This window comes from Eupeodes corollae, chromosome 1 (genome assembly GCF_945859685.1).
Source record: "Eupeodes corollae chromosome 1, idEupCoro1.1, whole genome shotgun sequence".
Taxonomy (NCBI): domain Eukaryota; kingdom Metazoa; phylum Arthropoda; class Insecta; order Diptera; family Syrphidae; genus Eupeodes; species Eupeodes corollae.
The window spans coordinates 288,525,819-288,546,417 of NC_079147.1; the positions used below are offsets into that span (position 1 = coordinate 288,525,819).

Genomic DNA, 20,599 nt, shown 5'->3' on the forward strand with positions numbered 1-20,599 from the left:
AAACGATCTTCTATGCAGGCCAAGGCAAGAAATAGCAAGGATTGTAGCGGTTTGTACCGGAAATTGGCCTATAGGAGATCATGAGGAGAAGTTGGGTATCTCTAACAACACCTTTTGCCGTAGTTGTAGTGACCAAAGAGAAAGTGAAACGACAATCCATTTAGTCTGCAAATGTACTGCTTTGGCAAACACTAGAATGAAATACTTTGGAAAAGCATTCTTTTAAGAACTTGATGAGCTATCTGAGACAAAGATTAGAGACCTAATCTTTTTTCTCAATGCGACAAAATGGCTCTAACATAATCGATATGAAGCTTCTCTATAAATGTATCCCTTTCAACAAAAGTCAAACGAGTTTTTGGTATCAAAACGGCGGACTACAGCGCTAATTGGATCTCAGGCGAGGTTGCCTTGAGATCGCCATCTCTACCTAAAAAGGCTACTTAAGGCTAGAGCAGACAAATTCATGTTTGTTTTGATATTAACGTCTGACTTAAGTCTTTTTAGGCTAACGTCAATTATGCCAGAAACTAAGACGTGATATGGATTTCTATACTTACTTAAAATAATTAAGTAATTTTTTGATTTTAATTACATAAAATGTTATCAAGAATGTTACTACGAGTACATTGTTTAAATTTGTTAAGATAAACAAAACCATAGCTTTGTAACTTTCTAAACTTCGTACTAATTCGTTTAGAACTTTGTGTGATTAAGTAAAAAAATATTTGTATTTTGAACCCAATAAGCAAATTGTTAAAGTACCAAAATAATAGAATACAAATATAAGTGACAACTTTGTTATACGTGTTGTTTAAAAACTAAAATTGAATCAATCATACCGGTTTTTCAATTTCTTCACAATCATCAGCATCACTTGAATAAAGGATCACATCAAATAAAATTCCCAGGTCATGAATTTTTCAATGATTTTTTACTTTATTCGTTCAAACAACAGTGTTTCAATTTGCATTCATTAAAAAAAAATGACACATCAAAAACAGGAACCATATACGTACATACTCATATATCCTTGTACAAAATGAAAATCAATTCACTTTGCACTTCGTTATCTATTTCGAAGACGACGACGGACGAGAAAGGACGATGAAGGAGAATGACGACGAATTATTTTGTGCAACGTGAGATATAAAAATCATCTTCATTTTTTTTTTAAATTATTCTTTTTTACTGCTTTTTTTGTATGTCAGGACCATCGAAAGAATTCATGTCCTTGCAATGAAATCATAAAAGCAAAAAACTTAAAACTTAAACATATTCCTAAACAGGTACCTCTCTACGTCTACGTTTATCTATCTACCTTCTATCTGTACATTATTATGCTTTGCCATAAAAAAAATATCCTTACAAAACATAACAGCGATGGTCTGTGCTGCTCTTCATCCTCATCAAGTCCTTTTTTCACTTTATTTCTAGTTATGCATTCTGCTAGATTACGTTTGGTCATAACGTTTTGAAAAAATAAAAATGACATTCACTGCAGCAACCACCTCACTTTATCGAGGGAAACCCTACAACAAACTAAAAACAACTTATCCTTCATTTCTTGTATAACATATTTAACTTAACTTTGTTCTTTTTATGTTTTGTTTTTATCTAAAAAGGACACAACACTATAACAAGAAGGAAATCTCCTTCTTTCTGCCCGGTGAATAGTGAATAGCGAATGTTTGCTTCCTGATTTATGCACAGCAAATTGTCGGGAAGAACGCTTACTTTGTATGCTTTACCACCGAACCACCCTAGCTGCTAGACCAACCTCCCCCAGTAGCACCCATTTGTCCTTTAAATTGCACGACGCCCTTGTCCCCACATGTGTTGTATATGTTGCTTGCTGTTGGGTTTGGGTTTTGTTTTTGTGTGCAAAGCAAACAATAAATCACAACTTTACTGCACCACCTCCCCATCATCCCCTTTATCCACCCCTCCTCAAGTTTAAAAACCATTTTAATAAAAAAAAAACGAAAAAAGTGCATAAGAAAAAGGATTTAGTAGAAGAAGAACAGTTCAAAATATAAAACAAAAAGAAAAAAACTAAAACTTACCATTTTGTATATTTACAAAAAAAATTATCACGAGCGCAAATAGCTCGCTAGTATGCTTCCACGAGCACAGTTGCATTGTATGTCCTCGTTGCATCTTTTTGTTCCTTCGAATATGTTATCCTCTGACGTCCTCCGTGTCGTCGTCTTGTTTCCTGTAAGAAAAAGAATATATACGTTTATATAAAAAACAACAGCAACAAACAACTAGAAGAAGCATCAGGACGAAAAATCCTTATAGTTATGTTATCTAATTTTTCATTCAGCTTTAGGGATATAGAAAAATAAATACATAAAAGCTATTTTTGTTTTGTGTTTTAGAACTAGCAACACAAAAAAAAAAAAACTAAATACAATTTCATATCAAAAAAATTGTATATCTTTAGAATTCTAGTAACTATGGGGATGCATCGCAGTTATTCAGAGGAAAAATCCAGGAGCCAGAGTATAGAAATAAAACAGCACAAATAAAAAGGATCTAACAAACCCAAGCTAGAAAGTTATGACACCACATCTGGTCTTGCATTTCTATGACGTCTCTTTTAAACAAAAAAATATTAAAAACGATGTGAAAAGTACTTTTCATTGTTGGAAAACGCATTTACACAACAGACGACCAACGACGCATACAAAATGCATCTTAGAGATGACAGGACCGCTCTTAGTTCGGTTAAATCCTGGAAGGCGAATATTTATTAAAAACAAAACAGAACAGGCACCGTTTTGAGTTTATGACAACCTTTTTCTAAGTAATAGAAAGCTCTTAAAGCAAGAGGTGGAGCTAATACCAACATGTTGCTGAGAGTTCGTTTAACTTAAAAGGCCTTTGCAACACTTTTTTGAACTGATTTGAGAATATTCTCTACAGAGGGTAGACGTTTTTTTTAGACGGTTTTAAGATGATTTCTGTTGATAGGCCTTGGGGTTTAAGCAACTTGTTGATAATAATAGTTAGACTTCCAAGGTCTCAGCAACATAGTTGTATTAATTCTTTGTTGAGCTTATTTTTAAAGAATACAGATTATAATTTTGCTCTGTTTTGTTATAGACATTGTTTAGACAAGCAGCACTCTCTGCTGCTAGGTTTGGAGCAACTTGTTGCTGAGAATTGTATCCATGCAACTTCATCAAAGGAATTTGTTGTTGCTCTTGTTTTCAGTAGATTGTAAATACTCTCACTTGATGGTTTCTAGACAGTCTTAATTATTTTGGTGAAAGCATGAAGATAGGTATGAACGTAACTTGTTGCTAAGAATTGTTGCAAGTATTTTCTGTAAGCTTTTAAAAACTGTGTTTTGAGAATTTTTTGATAATCTTTTTGTCTACAGAATACAAAAATATCGATTCAAAATTGTTTCTTGTTAACAAACCTTCGAATCGTATTGAAAGGCTGTGGATAAGAACAACTAATTGCAAAGCAGGATATAAATACTTAACGAAAAGTCAAGACCATCGTAGAGGTTTCAAAATGATGCGCTCGGCGCCACTACATTTTCTTCTGAGAATGTGGATAGTAACATACAATTTCTAACAAATCTTTCCTAGCAACATGTTGCTAAAGCCTTTTCTGATAAATAAATACTTATGAGTCTTAGCAGTATATAGTTAAATAGTTTTTGAGCTGAAAATCAGTACTGGTAGCATTTTGTGTTGTTGTTACCAGCCCTAATGACTTTTAAGATTTTGTTTAGTCTGTTTTTCAAAGATTGAAAATTGTTTTGGATATGTTGCTCCATCCCTGGTCATTGAAGACGAATAACTATTTGTTTCTATTTTCTTCTATAATAAAATACATTTATATTAGAACATTCATATAGGGACGTACCTTACGTACCCACTCGTATCCTTGCATAACATTTCGAGATGTGATGCTATTTGGTAATGTTTCTTGAAGCTGGCAAAAGAGATCTTGAGAAGAATTTCAAATCAGAATGAGTATAAGTGTACGAATGTAACACAGAACAACCAACCAACCAACTAACGAATAAATGAACGACGAAGACGAAGACGACGACAACGGAAACGCAGTAATGGAATGATATATAGAAAAACATTTTACACATTTCCATAATAATGAAAGGAAAAATATGAAAAATTAAAATAAAAATACTTAAATGCGTTCATTCATCGTTCAGGTTTATGGTAAGGTAAGTAAACATTTAGAGCTTGAGACATAAACACGTATAAATACTTTCAACTTAACCCACATTTGTCCTTTATTTTTTTTTAATGGACTTTAATTAAATTTTAAAGAGTGCTCAATTTCAGGTAATATAATGACCTAGTTTTTATATATGTATGCGATACCAGTTCAGGTTCTTAAGATCTTAAGAAAATCAATGTCTTGGGGAAGTTTACTGAACTCTGTGTATGGCTTAAAAAGAGAACTTGGTTATAAATATAAACAGGATATAACATATAGCGTGAAACGAATTCAAGAAAATGCAGCTTAATCTTATGCAGTTTTTATGGTTTTGTGTAAACAAGAAATGAAAAGCGACAACTTAAATTCATAACTTTATTTATAAAATAATTAAACCATTTAACTTTAACTTAGAGATTTAATGAAAACTATTTTTAATTGAATGTGCAAAGGCAAACATAAAATATTGGACCGCCCTGAACAAAATCAAAAGTGGAAGAATATGCCAAGATATTTTTATTTGACAAGTAGAGTTTGCTTCGATAAGTTTGTTTACCTTCAGGGTTTCAGCTTTTTTACTTGGGAGGTAACAGGAGTGATTCAACTATTTCAAATTCACTGATTAATATTTTTGAAAAACGGATTTTTTTGTTGCTTTAAACTTGCTTCATATTTTTGAGAGCTAAACTTAAAGTAGTTTCCTCTGTTAAATTTAACAATATTTAAAGGAGTAAAGTATCTAATACCTAATTTGTCAGCAAATATAGAACTGCCACCACGACTTAAATGGTATTTCCACACAATTAAGATAGTTTAATTACAAACAACGCACGGTATGCTAATAGAGTCTACATAAGAACTATCAAACCAGCTAATAGTTTATATTATATGTTCGTCATCGAATACATTTTTAAACAGCAGTTGTCCAAAGTTTAAACAAAAATGGTTCGATAAGGAATGTTGAAAAGCGCACCAAAAATCCTTTTTTCTTTTAAAAATTGCACGAAATTCGCGAAATTGTGGTTTGACAAAATAGTACCATGAAGTGAATGCTCTTTACAAAGATATATGTCACAAAAAGAAAATCGAGAATGAAAATAAGCACACACTTTCACTAGGTCAAACCAAAAACTCGAAAGAATTCTGGAAGATAGCTAGAGAAATTAACTGAATTACTCATAAAATTGGAACAGGGTTATCTAAAGGACTTCTAGGCAATAGCCCAAGCCAAAATTACTGCTATGCGGAACCTTATGTTCTTGATGAAACGTTAGATGGTGAGATAACAATAGAAGAAATAAAAGCTGTACTGGAAAAAGCGAAATATGGAAAGGCACCGGGTGAAGATGGGATTCCGTATAAGTTTTATATAAATTATCCTCACCCATGCATTAATATAATAAGGGAACTCTTCAACAAAATCTTTTCAAATGCTGACATCCCCTCTTTCAAGAAGACAGTAATTTGTCCAATAAACAAAAAGTATCCCTTAGACATCGCTGAAAATTACAGAGGCATATCGTTTTTGAATGTGTTAACAAAAATATTCTGCGGTATATTAGTAGAGAGACTTGAAAAATGGGTCGAAATGAAAAACATTCTGTCGGATCTCCAAGCCAGATTTAGAAAAAAATTTTCAACAATAGACCAGATCTTTACACTTTCACCAAACATAAAAGCTTTCCAAGCAAGGAACTTTGTGGACTTCAAAGCAGCTTTTGAACTTTTAAACAGAAGCGCACTCTTCTATTAGCTCTCACAATTGGGTCTATCTTCGAGGTTTTTGAAAGTAATAAAAGCGATGTATACTGGAACTAATGCATCAGTCTGAGATGGGAAGATATTTTCAGAATGGTTCGAAACATGTACTGGAGTAAAACAAGGTTGTCCACTCAGTGCTTTGTTGTTTTAGTTGTTCTAAAATGACATAGAGGAAGTTTTACCTGGAGGAACACGAATATCTGATTCTGTTATAAATGTGCTACTGTACGCTGATGACATTGTCCTGTTGTCGGAATCACCAAAAAACAGTTGATGATAAATCGCTTACAAATTACTGTGATAGGTATGGACTATCTATTAATACATGTCGAGTACCAAGTGTAAATGATACCTTATGCAATGAATTATAATTATAATAGTTTATAAGACGAATTGTTATACTTAGTATTAAGAATGAGAAAATAAAGTTCAGTTCACTTCTAACTACAACTCCGAGTACATCACATAAATTGGCGACGAGGACACGAACTGATAGTCAAAGAAGAATTTTTTTTTCTGATCAACTGGCATTCCACGTGATCAACCAAGCATACATTTATCTCAGTTGTGGATCTAAATTTTAGATTTCCTTTGTTTTTAACAAAAAAAAAAGAAAAATTTTATTTAAACAAAGTTAGTCGTGGTCTCAATAAAAAAAAATCGAGATGACCTCAGTAAACGAGAGCATATTAACCACAACTACTTCAAGCAGCGTACGGGAGTTCCGACCGCATGTCGATAGTTGGGAAAATTGGTGTGAACTATTAGATTCACATTTTCTGGAAAGTGCAGTCACAGAAGATAACATGAAAGTGGCGATTTTAATAAAATCAATAGGATTGGAAGCATATGGTTTACTTAAAGATCTATGCGATCCAGTTCTGCCTTCCAAAAAACCATTCAATGAATTGAAGGAATTGTTGGACACGCAATATTCAATTCCTGTAATTGTTTTTCGAGAAAGACGAACTTTCTTAGAAGCAAAGAAGTCGGATACAGAAACAGCGTCACAGTGGTTCGCTCGTCTTAAAAAATTAGCGAAAGATTGTAAATTTATTACCGGCTTTGAAGGCAAAGTCTTCGAACGTTTGTGCGAAGAAAATGAAAAACTAAAATTGAGCGAAGCCTTAAAAAAGGCAATGGCAGCAGAAGTAAAATTAATCACGCAACAGCAACAACAAACGCAAAAAGAGGTTAATTTTGTATCGAAAAGGTACCAACGTGGTCAGCGAAGCAGCAGCAACAAGCAGAACAGCTCCAAAAACAACAGCAAAGATAGTGGAAGTTCACGGCGACGGTGCTCACATTGTGGCTGGAAGAACCACACCAGTGAAAAATGCAAATACAAATCGAGCACGTGTAACAAGTGCGGCAGAGTGGGTCATTTGGCGAGCGTATGCAGCAGTAGCAGACAAATTAATTTAGTAGAAGTATCAAATAATTTAAGTAGTGAATTTAATTCCAATGAAGATATTAATACAACTTCTGATTACATTTCGAACTTTTCAAATTTTTCTATTTTCAGTGTTACTGGAGAAGCGGTGGCTACACCATTTACAGAAGCAGTAAAAGTTAATCAAGTCTGGCTCGAATTTGTGTTGGATACCGGCGCAGCTTGTTCCCTGGTTTCTCTATCAATTTTTGATAAGTTTTTTGACCGCAAGATTTTGAAGCCCTGCGTTGATCGATTTTGTGCATATAACGGGGAAACTATACAAATTGTGGGTGAGTTCAAAGCAACTGTTAAATATCGCGAGCGAACACGTGAATTGCGGTTAATCGTTAGTAACACGAACAGTCCGCCCATTTTGGGCAGAGATTTTATGTAACTTTTTGATATGACTTTATCACAAATTAATTCGATTCGGTATGATCACAAACAAGACGATTTAGTTTCTCGAATTAAAAGCAAATATCGCAACGTTTTTAAGAATGAACTTGGTACATATAAGGGTAATAAAATTAAATTGAGTATAAGCGAGAATGCAAAGCCTGTTTTTTGCAAGCCACGTCCGGTGCCTTTAGCATGGCGTAGTAATATTGAAAATCAACTAAACAATTTAGTTAAAACTGGTGTGTTAATCCCTGTCGAAAATGCAGAGTGGGGTACACCTTTGGTACCAATCGTTAAGCCTAATGGCGACCTCCGCATTTGTGGCGACTACAAAACCACGGTTAATAAGTTTTTGATGGATGTAAAATATCCATTACCGCTTATAAACGAATTATTCACATCACTTCAGGGGAATCATTTTACAAAATTAGATTTGTCGAACGCATACAATCAATTAGTGTTGGATGAAGATTCACAATTGTTATGTGCTTGGAGCACGCATGTTGGTGTTTTCAAGATGACACGTTTGCCCTTCGGAGTAAAGCCGGCTGCGGCTATTTTTCAGAAAACAATTGAAACTCTTTTACGAGGTATTCCAAATGCAATCAATTATTTAGATGATATTGTTGTAACGGGTGCCACCACCGCAGATCATATGAAAACACTTGAGCTTGTTTTAGGAAAATTAGATTCTGTCGGGTTACGTCTAAATGAAAGTAAATGTGAGTTCTTCAAGGAACGAATTTCATTTGTTTTAACATCGATCGTTTTGGTTTAAGCAAGAATAAAGATCGAATCGCATCCGTATTAGAAGCCCCAATTCCACAATGTGTGTCGGAAGTAAGAGCTTTCGTGGGTATGATTAATTATTACTCAAAGTTTATTCCTAATTTTGCTCATAAGATGGCACCTTTATATAATTTGTTGAAAAAAGATGTGAAATTCCAATGGTCAAAAACATGCCAAGAAGCGTACGAGTTATTGAAGCAAGACGTAACGTCGGATCAGGTTTTGACACATTTTAATCCAAAAATTCCAATAGTTTTGTCAACTGATGCTTCTAATTCAGCGGTAGCAGGGGTTTTGTCACATATTTTTGCAAATGGTGTTCGAAAACCAATTGCGTTTATTTCTCGTGCACTTTCACAAACAGAAAAAGGCTACAGTACTATTCAAAAGGAAGCATTGGCTATAGTTTACAGCGTCTCAAAATTAAAACAATATTTATTAGGCGTTCATTTTACATTAGAGTCTGATCACAAACCACTTTTGGCTATTTTTGGTGAGAATAAAGGTTTACCAGTTATGGCGGCAGCAAGGATGCAAAGATGGGCTTTTATTTTGTCTGGTTTCGATTACTCTATCAAATATATTAAAGGTGAACTTAATCAAGCCGATCACTTATCGCGGATTCCGCAAGAAGAAGTAGGCAAAATAAGTAACGATTTTTCATATATAAATTTAGTTGAAACAGATAACCAGTTGAAACTAGATTTCAAAAATATTGCAAAAGAAACTAGACGCGACCCGATTCTTTCAAAATTGGTAGATGCGATAAATAGTGGTACAATTGATGCGTTAATGGGCGAAGAATTTGGCCCTTTTCGTAATAAGAAAAATGAATTGTCGGTTGAATACAATTGTATTCTATGGGGCTATCGAACGATTGTTCCATTTAAATTACGTGAAGAGGTATTGAAAGAATTACATCTGTCACACTTAGGCATAGTAAAAACCAAAGCATTGGCACGTTCGTATGTTTGGTGGCCTAAAATAGACCATAATATTGAGAAAATGATTTCGAGTTGTGTTTCTTGCAAGCTTACTCAGTCGAGTCCAGAAAAATGTCCTTTAATCCCATGGACACCCACTGAATCAGCTTGGTCTCGAATCCATGTAGATTTTGCTGGGCCTATAAATGGATTTTATTTTCTAATCATCATAGATTGTATTCTAAATGGGTTGAAGTTTTTAAAACTCATGAAATGACATCGATATTTACAATCAATAAACTGCGAGACGTCTTTTGCCGTTTTGGTTTAGTTGACACATTAGTAAGTGATAACGGGAGACAATTTATTTCGTTGGACTTCCAACAGTTTTTGGCAAACAATGGCATTAAGCATATTTTGACCGCTCCAGGTCATCCGGCAACCAATGGCCAAGCAGAAAACTTTGTAAAAACACTTAAAAAGTCGTTGCAGGCCATTTTAAACGACACTGGTGGTGGCAGCAAAAATATGGACTTAATATTAAATCGGTTTTTGTTCGATTATAGATGTGCAAAACACTGCACCACTGGTGAATCACCAGCAAAGTTATTGCTTGGTAAAGAGTTAAAAAACCGATTTAGTTTAATGAAACCACCGTTGGTGCGAGAAAAGATCTGTGATAAGCAATTATCAAACATTAAAAATTTTAAAGGCTCAAGAAATGTTAAATTTGAAGAAGGTGAAAATGTTTACGTGCGCGATTATTCAAATCCGAATAAGGACGGTTGGCAACCAGCTACCGTAAAGAAACGTATTGGCTCACGATCGTATAGTTGTGTTCTTACTCATAATAAAAGACGAATTAAAAGACATTCGAATCAAATGATATCGGGCACATCAAATGCGTCACCAAAATCGATCGATGGTAGGGCAGATAACTCTCCTAAAGAAACAGCCAGGATGACGGCAGAGCCGATAGTCAATGCAGATTCAGAAGCTGTTATCGCAACTAATGGTGCTGAGCCATCGATTCTCGAATCACGTTCTAGTAGAGGTTTAAGACCTATTGAGAGAACGAATTATAAGGTTTTTTTTTGATTAAAATAAAAGTACTTACTATGGTAATTAATTTGTATTTGTTTAGAAAAAAAAAAAAAAAAAAATAGATTCCATGAATTGAAATATTGAATATAAATAATGGTTAAAATAAAAGTAAAATACATATATGTGTAATTGAATTTTTGTTTATAAAATAACTTACATATGTACATATATTTAACTACATTTCTTTTGATTCATGTGTATATAATATTCAAACTTAAGATGGGAGGTGTCGAGTACCAAGTGTAAATGATACCTTATGCAATGAATTATAATTATAATAGTTTATAAGACGAATTGTTATACTTAGTATTAAGAATGAGAAAATAAAGTTCAGTTCACTTCTAACTACAACTCCGAGTACATCACAATACAGATAAGTCAAAAAAACGATCTTCTCACGGTTCTCACGAAAACTTAGCATAAATAGATGATACTTTAACTGAAATCTTTTAGAAATATACAAAGAAATTAAATATTTAGGTATTCAACCCTAAAGTTCGATAAACATCTTATGGAAAAAGCCAGCACCTCTCAAAGCTTGTTAAATTTATCATAGAAAATGTTTTTTCCTTTCAGCCAAATATAAGGTATTTGATGCCGTGATGTTGTGAAATCAATTCTCTGCTACGCTTCTCTGGTCGGGGATGCAGATGAATACGAAGTGATATAAAAATTTCAAGGAATTTAAAAAAAACTCTTCAACTTACCGCAAAATACACCGATTTATGCAATTTATTTAGAAACCGGAATACCGAAACTTCTCACGAGTACACTCAAGGCGCAGGCTGAGTACATTATTAAAACTTGTACCTACTAGGAGAATAGATTTTCGAAAAAAATGTGTTTTTACGAACTGAGGAATAAAGATTGGTGGATGAAAAAGTGGCAAGATATTGGTTATACTTGTGGAGAGATACCGTAAATAGGTTTTAACAATTTAAACAACTTAAAGGAGCAACTTAACAGGATTATACAGAAGAATGAAGACATTGTTCGAGAATCCTTTATTAATAAAGATCGCGAATCAGATAGTAGAGTACTATACTCTCAGGTCAACTATAACCTAAACCAACGAAACTACTTCCATGATGGACTTAGCTACAAGGACATTTTTTTTTTCATTTTTAAAGCAAGATATGAACTTATTAGTTTAAGTCCTAGGCGCTATAATTTTGTACGTTATATAATTTAAAATCAAAGGAGGATTGTTATCACTTCATAAGTGTATGACCAATATTTTATCAACAGAGGCTTGTGTTTTTTGGTAAAAATACATACAAACACTCCAAATTTTGAACGAATGTGATTGGAAAACATTAAGCAACTTTTTAAAAGCCATATTTAGGCAGAGATTTTCACTAATAACGGAATATGTTTGATTTTTATACCAATTTAAGATTGAAAAAAAGTGAATTAACAAAACATGTAATTTATTTATAAAATTTGCTAAATAGGCTGACGCAAAGCCATAGCTTATCAATTTATAAATCCGTATATATAAGAATATAAATAAATGCATTTTTTGCTTATTTACTTACTTATCTAATTTTTTATCTTTTTGTTTTAATATTTGAAGATTTGTTTGGGGTTCTGAGCTGGTCTTTAATAAAAGAAGAAAATGAGATTTCATTTAAATTTCAACAAATTTATTTGTAAATTTGTAGTCTAAAGACATCAACACATTTTGCGACCGTTCTACAGGATGTAGTTGGTGTTGCAGACACCAAGAATACCGAGATATTTAAAGTTATTGATGCAATTTGAACTCACAGATAGTGGCAAAAGGGGTATATATTTAACTTTAACGATACAAGACAACATTGGGTTTTCGAGGCATTGAATTAAAGGACTCCATATCTTATTCCCCATTGTTAAGGCTGTCAGGTCGAAAAGTAGGCCATTTTGTTTTGGTGACATCTGTCAAATGTTTTTTTTTATTATTCAGTTGTTTATGCATAGCACACGATTGAACAGCGCAGCAAATTATAAAACTTTATTATCAAAATGATTATTTGTTAACGCAAACGTTGTACGCATCGCCCAAATATTACGCTAGGTGGTTCTCAACGTTTTGTAGCCAAATTTGAGACGACTGGTTCAGTAAACAATCAGCCAACATCCGCACGTTTAAGGAATGCAAAATCGGCCGAGAGCATCGACCAGAGGCATACTATTTCTCGCCTTGCCTTCAGCTTGGCAAATTCGGCGTCGGGACATCCGTACAACATTCAACTGACCCAGAGGCTTAAAGTTCATGACCATAGACAGCACCGTTTATTCATTGGCCAGGCTTTGAATCGTTTGGAAGATAATCATCTTTAGTGACGAGGCGCATTTTAAGATGAATGGCTGTGTTAACAAGCAAAATTGCTGTATATGGGACAACACTAACCCACGCGTGGTTCAATAGGTAATAATGCGTCCTCAAAAAGTTACCGTTTGATATAGATTTTGGGTCAGCCTTGTAATTGGTCCATACTTTTTGAAAACGACAAAGTTAGTAATGCGGTTATCATCAACAGCGAGCGCAACATAAGTATGAAAACTAATTTCTTGTGGCCCAAATTGAACCATATAGACCTAGACGACATGTGGTTTCAGCAGGACGGCGCAACGCTACATGCCACACAGCAAACATCACGATTGACATTTTGCATGGATCGCAGGGGTGATGTGAATTGGCCACCAAGGTCAACCTGTGGGGTTTCTTGAAATCGCAGATCTATGCAAATAAAGCATTATCAACCTATGCCCTAAAGATAAACATAATACGGACAATCGCTTGAAGTCAGAAGGATGTATCCGGAAGAGTTATTGAAGATTGAAGCACTTGGATCTGTGACACTGTAAGAAGCTGATGCGGGCATTTGAATGATGTCATAGTCCATACTCAATCAAATTACAAAATAATTTTGTTAATACCTCACACACAGCTGGTTAACTTCCCATAGGAAGTTATTGTAATGGGTCCGATTTGTCAAATTGAAAATTTTGACATTTCTCGACGTTTCAAGGTCCCTAGAGTCGAAATAAAAGATTTTTAGGAAGATGTCTGCTCGTGCGTGTGTTCGTACGTTCGTACGTCCGTACGTCCGTACGTCCGTACGTTCGCGACGTTTTTTTCGTTGTCCATAGCTCAAGAACCAGAAGAGATATCGACTCCAAATAAATTTTGTTGTACAGATAATAAGACAGAAAGATGCAGAAAGGGCTCTCAAGAAAATTGCGTTGGTGGTTTTTTTACCATAGCAGTTTAAAAAAAGGTGAACATTTTGGTTAACCCTAAATATATTACGAACCAAAAACGTTAGAGACTTGAATTAAATTTTGAATAATATATTGTAACGTGATATCAAAGAAGTATATTTTTTGAAAAAAATTTATCTAACGGTTTTTTTTATAAATCAAAAAAACTGAAAAAAAAATTTGTCACCTCCAAAATTTAACGACTAAAATATAATTTCATCTCCAAAACAATTTTGAGCAACAGAGAACAATGTTTTTGAAATATGATAAAATTTTAAGGAAAACCGAATTGACAGCTTTTTTTACAAAAAATAAAAACCTAAAAAAAAATTATAATAAAAGTTGGTAAAAATTCATTTTCGACTCAAATATCTTTTCAAAACTTTGAGATATTGGCTTTAATTCACTTTTATCTTTCAAAAACTATTGTTTCCAACATTCAGTAAAATTTTGAATAAAATCGAATTGATAGTTTTTTTACAAAAAATTAAAAACCGAAAAAAAAATTATAATAAAAGTTGGTAAAAATTGATTTTCGACTCAAATATCTTTTCAAAAATTTTAGATATTGGCTTCAAACTTATTTATTTTACAGAAAATATTGTTTCCAATATTCAATGATTTTTTAATAAAATTCCAACAGTCCGTTTTTTCATAAAAAATAAAATCTACAAAAAATAGTACGCAAATTTGGTAAGCAAGCCAAATCGACAGACGGGATGGGAAGTTATCAGTGTGGGTCGCATCCCAGCCTCTTTTTTTATTCTATTTTAACATCAACGCGCCCTTATCGATAAACCCTTTAGTAAGGTCATATCTTCTTGGATATGGTAAAGTGAGTTAGACTGTTTTACCTGAAGGTTTGATTATGTCAGAAAAATTGAAAACATTTTGCCTTTAATAGATCCAAGAGGAATATTTACCTTTTCCGCAAGTGAGCTATAAAAGGCCGATCCTTACGGGCCCAACTCTTAAGCTCGTTCATTTCCATCAATGCCACTATGACCTGGAACCCAAATAATACCTAGTGACACGGAGGTTCATGTCGAGACTAAATAGTTCATCCCGACATTGTTTAACCAGTATAGAGGATATTGTGAATTAATAGCCATGCAGATATCCGTTGTTCTATTTTGGTTTGAGTATTGTGAATGCTTCTCTTACTGCTAGCAATTCCACTCAAAATGCACTTCCACAAGGCTTAGAGACATTGAAGTATTCAAAGAAAGCTCCAGACCCATTCTCACACTTCATTTTTGACCCGTCGAAAAAGCTAGTGGTATCGAAGTCTTTCGTTCGTAACTATGCAACAATTACAATCCTTTCTAGTACAACGACTGTGTACGTCTACAAAATCGTCGTCAATTGTAGGCCCCATTTTTTAATAAACATTTTTCTATAGGCGTAAAAGGCTATGCAAATCTTTGGGATCTAGAATGACTCCTTTATATTTCAAGTTTGAGGATAAAGACCGGATTTAGCTGTTCAGTCGAGATAGGGTGAAGGCAGGTATTTTAGTTTTGGTCGTAAAGAGCATCAGTTCAGTTTTGGTTTGATTGAAACCTAGTCGACTGCTCGTGGCCCAGCTGCTTACTTTCCTCAAAGCCACCTTCGTGATTTTGGTAACCACGGTGACAACCTTTCCAGTCTGCTGCTGCTTAATTTCCTCAAAGCCACCGTCGTGATTTTGGTATCACGGTGACAACCTTTCCAGTCACAAGTAAGACCAAATTATTACCATAAGTTATCACCCTTACCCCACAAATTTTTAACTTTATGAGTATTTTATTAATGACTAAAATCTAAAAGAGTGGATAGAGAACTCCACCCTGAGGTGTTCCTCAACTCACATGTTTGGAAGATATTGTGTTACTAACGAAGCTTGAATACTTCATTTAATAAGCATTTAATATTTGTTACAGTTAAAAATCTGAAGAAAAGAGATGTGAGTTGGGAAACAAATATGAAAAAACGGAGAGTAAAAAGTCAAAGTCAAAAAGTCTATGCACTTGGTCCAATTTTGGCATTAGCTTTCTCAGTGTTCGGTCAGTGCTTCAATCGAAAAGGGCTTGTGGCAATAGACATGAGCATAAACATAGCCCCCCTCCCAATAGCCAAGAATAGTTGAATAGCGCGATATAGTGAGTCAATTGAGCAGCTCCAAACGTGAAATTGCGCAAAAAATGTTTGTATTGCTCACCAGTCACTAAAACTTTGCGATTCGCATTATCTTTGAAGCGCTGAAATCAAACGAAGAATAACTCTTGCAAATCGCTGCTTCTTTGGACTTAGAAGACAATTGAGAAGTAAAGTCCTCTATCGAGCATCTAAAATCACCATCTATTAGACACTCATCATCCCGGTTCTCATTTATGGCGCTGAGGCCTGGAACCTGTCAAAGAAAGATGAGAGCGTCTTAGGATGCATCCAGAGAAAAATTCTTCGGGTGATTTTTTGTCCCGTACGCATAGATGGAGAATGGAAGAGAAGATATAACGACGAACTGTACGGGCTATACAGCGACACTGACCAAGTTAGCAGAATTAAAGTCCAACGGCTTAGATGGCTAGGTCATGTAGAGCGGATGGACATAAACGCTCCAGCCTGGAAGATCTGTGAATCCCATCCCGAGGGACGGCGCAGTAGAGGAAGACCGCGACTCAGGTGGCGTACCCAGGTGGGAGAGGACCTCAACCAACTTGGCGTGCGAAACGCGCCACCTTAAGTAAGTAAGTAAGTATCATCTTTGAAGAAATGCGGTCCAATGATTCCGCCAGATCATACATTTCACCAAACAATGACTTTTTCTGGATGAGCTCTTCGCTCTAAATCCGTATCCATTCAATGAGAAATTAACGTTCTCGCTGAACACAATTTTCCATACAAAAATTGATCTTTGGTCAACTTTTCAGGAGCCCATCAGCACAAAACTTGGCGTTGTGATAGGTCGTAGGGTTGCAATTTTTACACCAGTTGTATTTTGAAAGGCTTCACACCCAGAGGCATCTGCAAAATTAAATACGTACGGTGTTTCGGCGGCGGCGATGGCTCCAAATCGATAGCTCAAGGTCTTCACTAACACTGTCCGATACAGATGCGATATTTTCCTCAGTAAGCTTTGGGAGTCAAACTAACTTTCATGTTAATGCAAGAATGCTATGCTTGTCTTCAATCTGGAAGGAAGAAGTGCTTACTTGCACCAGTGCAGCTCGATGTTGAATGATACTGATCAATTCATAATTATTGCACATTCTCAAATTGTGAGCGAACGCAAGATTAACTTCAGTCCTAAAATTAAATTTTACGATTGATGGTAAACACAGGACTGTCGTCCTTCCCCTGGAGCCAGGGGTTGACTTACTGATAAAAATTATAGAAACCCAATAAATATCAGTAAATATACAAATCGAATGACTAAGTGTCATCGATATTTAATTCAAGTTTAAGAAAAAGACTGAAGTGGAATTAAAAATCATTTTTAGGAATGATGTACATTGTAGATAAAGCTCGGCTGATTGCATTCCACAAGAGGCCAATTCTAGGGTTATCTTCCCTAGATGTCATTTCATCAAAGACTAAATTAACATAACACTGTGGATATGGTACCACGGGATATGTTGAAGCCCACTGGTTAATTCCAGGAACGATTGTTGGGTTGCCTCCTTGTGAGAGTATTGTGGTGGCTGTGGTTTATCCTATATGCATAGGGTATTGGTTATTTCATTACTCAAAAAATAAATATATAGATGGACTAAGCCAATACCAAAGTTTAACAAGGAAGTGAATTTGTTATGTCTTGGTAATTTAAAAGGAGGAACTCACTGAAAGCATTTCGCCAAATAAGAGAGAGTAAATCTTTGCGTAAATTCTTTTGGTTATTTTCAAAAACTAAGCGTTAAATCAGTGCCTAGGGCAGCAAGTGTAAGAACTTGCTATCAAATTAACTCTCATTGCCAGGTTTTGATGTTGTTAGCAATTATTCTCTACGTAAGCGTCCTGGTGGTTTAATGTCCAACAATGTGTCTGTAGTCTGAAATTTAGGTACAATATCCAGAGTAGCCGATTAGCCTCAGTAAGTCAATTAAACTATCGACATAACTGAACTTTATTGACAAAAAAGTTCAACTATTTGCAAGCTTTGTTCTTTTGTTTAATGATTCGTGGTTAAATTATATAACGAACTCAAGATATTCAAGACACAAAACCCTAAAGTACTTGACTTGTCATAGCCAGCACTTCTAAAAAACAATAACAAATAATGAATCCATATTTTATTGTTCATTTCACATGTGAAATCAAGAAATTGTTGAACTCTTTTACTTCAAAATTTCGTGATAGAAGATAAACAGTACCCTTTTGTGAAGAACGTAAGCTTGTCTTTCCATTAAATGAAGAAAGAAGAATAACAATGCGACTATTCTTATTTAAAGCTTATGCCAGTACATTTATGTACATCATCACCTACTCCCTCTTCGAAAACAAGCTTTCATTACCTACCTACTTGTTTATTATACTTATACGTAAATATTATGCAATTTTTTAATTACATTAATATTATTTCAAGTCAAAGTATACGACAACCCTCTGAAGAAAGGATCAACCCTCCTTAATAATACAAAAACAGATATCAAAACAAAACCATCATGTTGCACCCAGTTGCACACTGACACTGCAGCACCAACTCAGCACATATTTCCACCTGAGTTCACGATAATAGTATTTGTCACATTCTGAGCCTTTTTCCCCATGACTGTTGCATCATATTAAATTAATGAATAAATTTTCCCTGTTTCCATAACATAATAATTTTCCTAGAATTACAAAAACAACAACAAAAAAGTAGATACTAAGTATACGACGACACGAGTAGGTACCGCACAGGTAAGGAACATCATTGTAAAGCAGGATCAAAAGACAAAACCTATAGGGAAATCCTTAGAATGTAAATCCCTTCTGATGCTTTTTTAAAAAAAAAGTATAAAATATGCAATCTTTTTGAAGGCGGCGCGGTTCGGCGCTGCAAGGAAGATAATATAAAAAATGATATTTATAAAAATAAAACAAACTCCACACACAAGCAATTTCAAATTAAAAAAAAGAAAGGGAAAAAATTAACAGAGAGAAAGGATGAACAGAAAAAAACAAGGAGAGGAATTATCAAAATACAAAAAAGAATCCTTTTCCCGAGAAAGCGAAGGAGCAGCACTATTTGATTCACAAGAGACCATCCAACTGGAATGCTTTCACATGCAGCTACATCTTCCCTTCTCCTATATCCTTAAAAAAACATTGCATCTCTGAAGTTCATGCTTATACAATATCTTTTTTGTGTTCCTATTCAAAGATGAATATACAATCTAAATCTTCTAAATGAATCCTGCTTACCTACTCTTGGGAGTTGTTCTTCTTTCTTCGTCCTTTTTCAAAGTTTCTTTTTATATAAGTTTTTTTTTTTTCTTGTTCACAGCAATTCAGCTGGTGTTATGTGAATTCTGTTTATGTTACGTTTTGTGTCCTTAAAATTATTCTATGATCCTTGTGAGCAATCTTAGACACAGTCTGACTCCCAAGTGACCAGACTACTTCACCACGTTTTGTATCTTTTATAATGTGTGCCAAGCAAAAGGTGTTTGGTTGTAATTTTTAATGTTCGCTGTCGCTGCTGTCACTGATCCTGATGCTGATGCCGACAACTCTGCTGGTTTTGGTTCTGTTGATAATGTTGCTCGGAAGGAGTTGAAAAAGCAAAAGGACTTGGATGACTGTTTTCATATGAGAATCCATTTATCTTTGTGCAAGGACCATCCGCAGACACACATTGGAGATATTGTGGTGTTCTGTTTTCAGTTGTGAGTTTTTGGTACAACGATGAAATTCAGCGTTATTTTCTTGTCCTTGTCCTCGGAGCGTGTATAGTCCTTGTGAAACACTGTATATCTTCACTATAATGAATTACAGTATAATGACATCCCCATATTCGTAAGGCTTGTTCCTCTACTGACACATGAGGACGTGGAGCTGATGCTGATGTTGGAGTTGGAGCTGTGGCAGCAGTCGGCTGAAGGAAAGTCTGTACCTCCCTCGAAAAAAGGACGAAAACGACGACGACAGCAGCCAAAGAGAAGAGTTGAAGAAGAAATTATTGCTTAGCCAAGTTTAATGGTGTTTCTTTGGGTGGGAACTTATATAAGGAGGACGAACGAAAGTCCACACGATTAATGGGCCTGTGCAGGGTGGTGATGGCAATGGTAGAGTCAGCGGGGTCGGTAATGGTGTTGGTGATGGTGCGATGCTGATGGCTCTGGTTATGGTTATCCTGCGATGGCACTCGTAGTCCTCGGTCGTATGTACGACGGTTCTGGTGATCCTTCTGGGGGTGGTTCTTCGCTTTTCGCCTAGTTTTCGGTTACCCAGACGAATGATGTTCTCTATATGAGCATTAATAGTTCAGTTAATGGTAGAAGAGTGAGTTTTCTTGCTGCTGAAGCATGAGTTTCTTGACTTCTTGTTCTAGTTTTTGTGGTCTTTTTGGTTTTGGTTAAAGTTGCCTTCAAGGGTTTTTTTTCTTTTGCTTCAGCTTCTACTTCGTCTTCTTCTTTTTCTTCTTCTGCTCCTACTTCTGAGACTATTTCGGATGATGTGTCTTCGTTTTATTTTTGTTTTTGTTTTATTTTGTTCAATTTTAGTGGTGGTTTTGGTTGAGAGAAATTTGTTTCATTTATTGAACTTCTTCAAT

General features: G+C 35.0%; 1 protein-coding gene across 1 annotated transcript; it reads left to right on the plus strand.

The window, feature by feature from the left end:
• The first annotated feature begins 8,704 nt into the window (after window positions 1-8,704).
• On the plus strand, window positions 8,705-20,013 carry LOC129951234 (uncharacterized). Its single transcript, XM_056063307.1, has 3 exons — window positions 8,705-9,697; window positions 9,901-10,599; window positions 19,822-20,013. The coding sequence occupies exons 1-3, from the start codon at window positions 8,705-8,707 to the stop codon at window positions 20,011-20,013; spliced, it is 1,884 nt and encodes a 627-aa protein (XP_055919282.1).
• The last annotated feature ends 586 nt before the right edge of the window (window positions 20,014-20,599 follow it).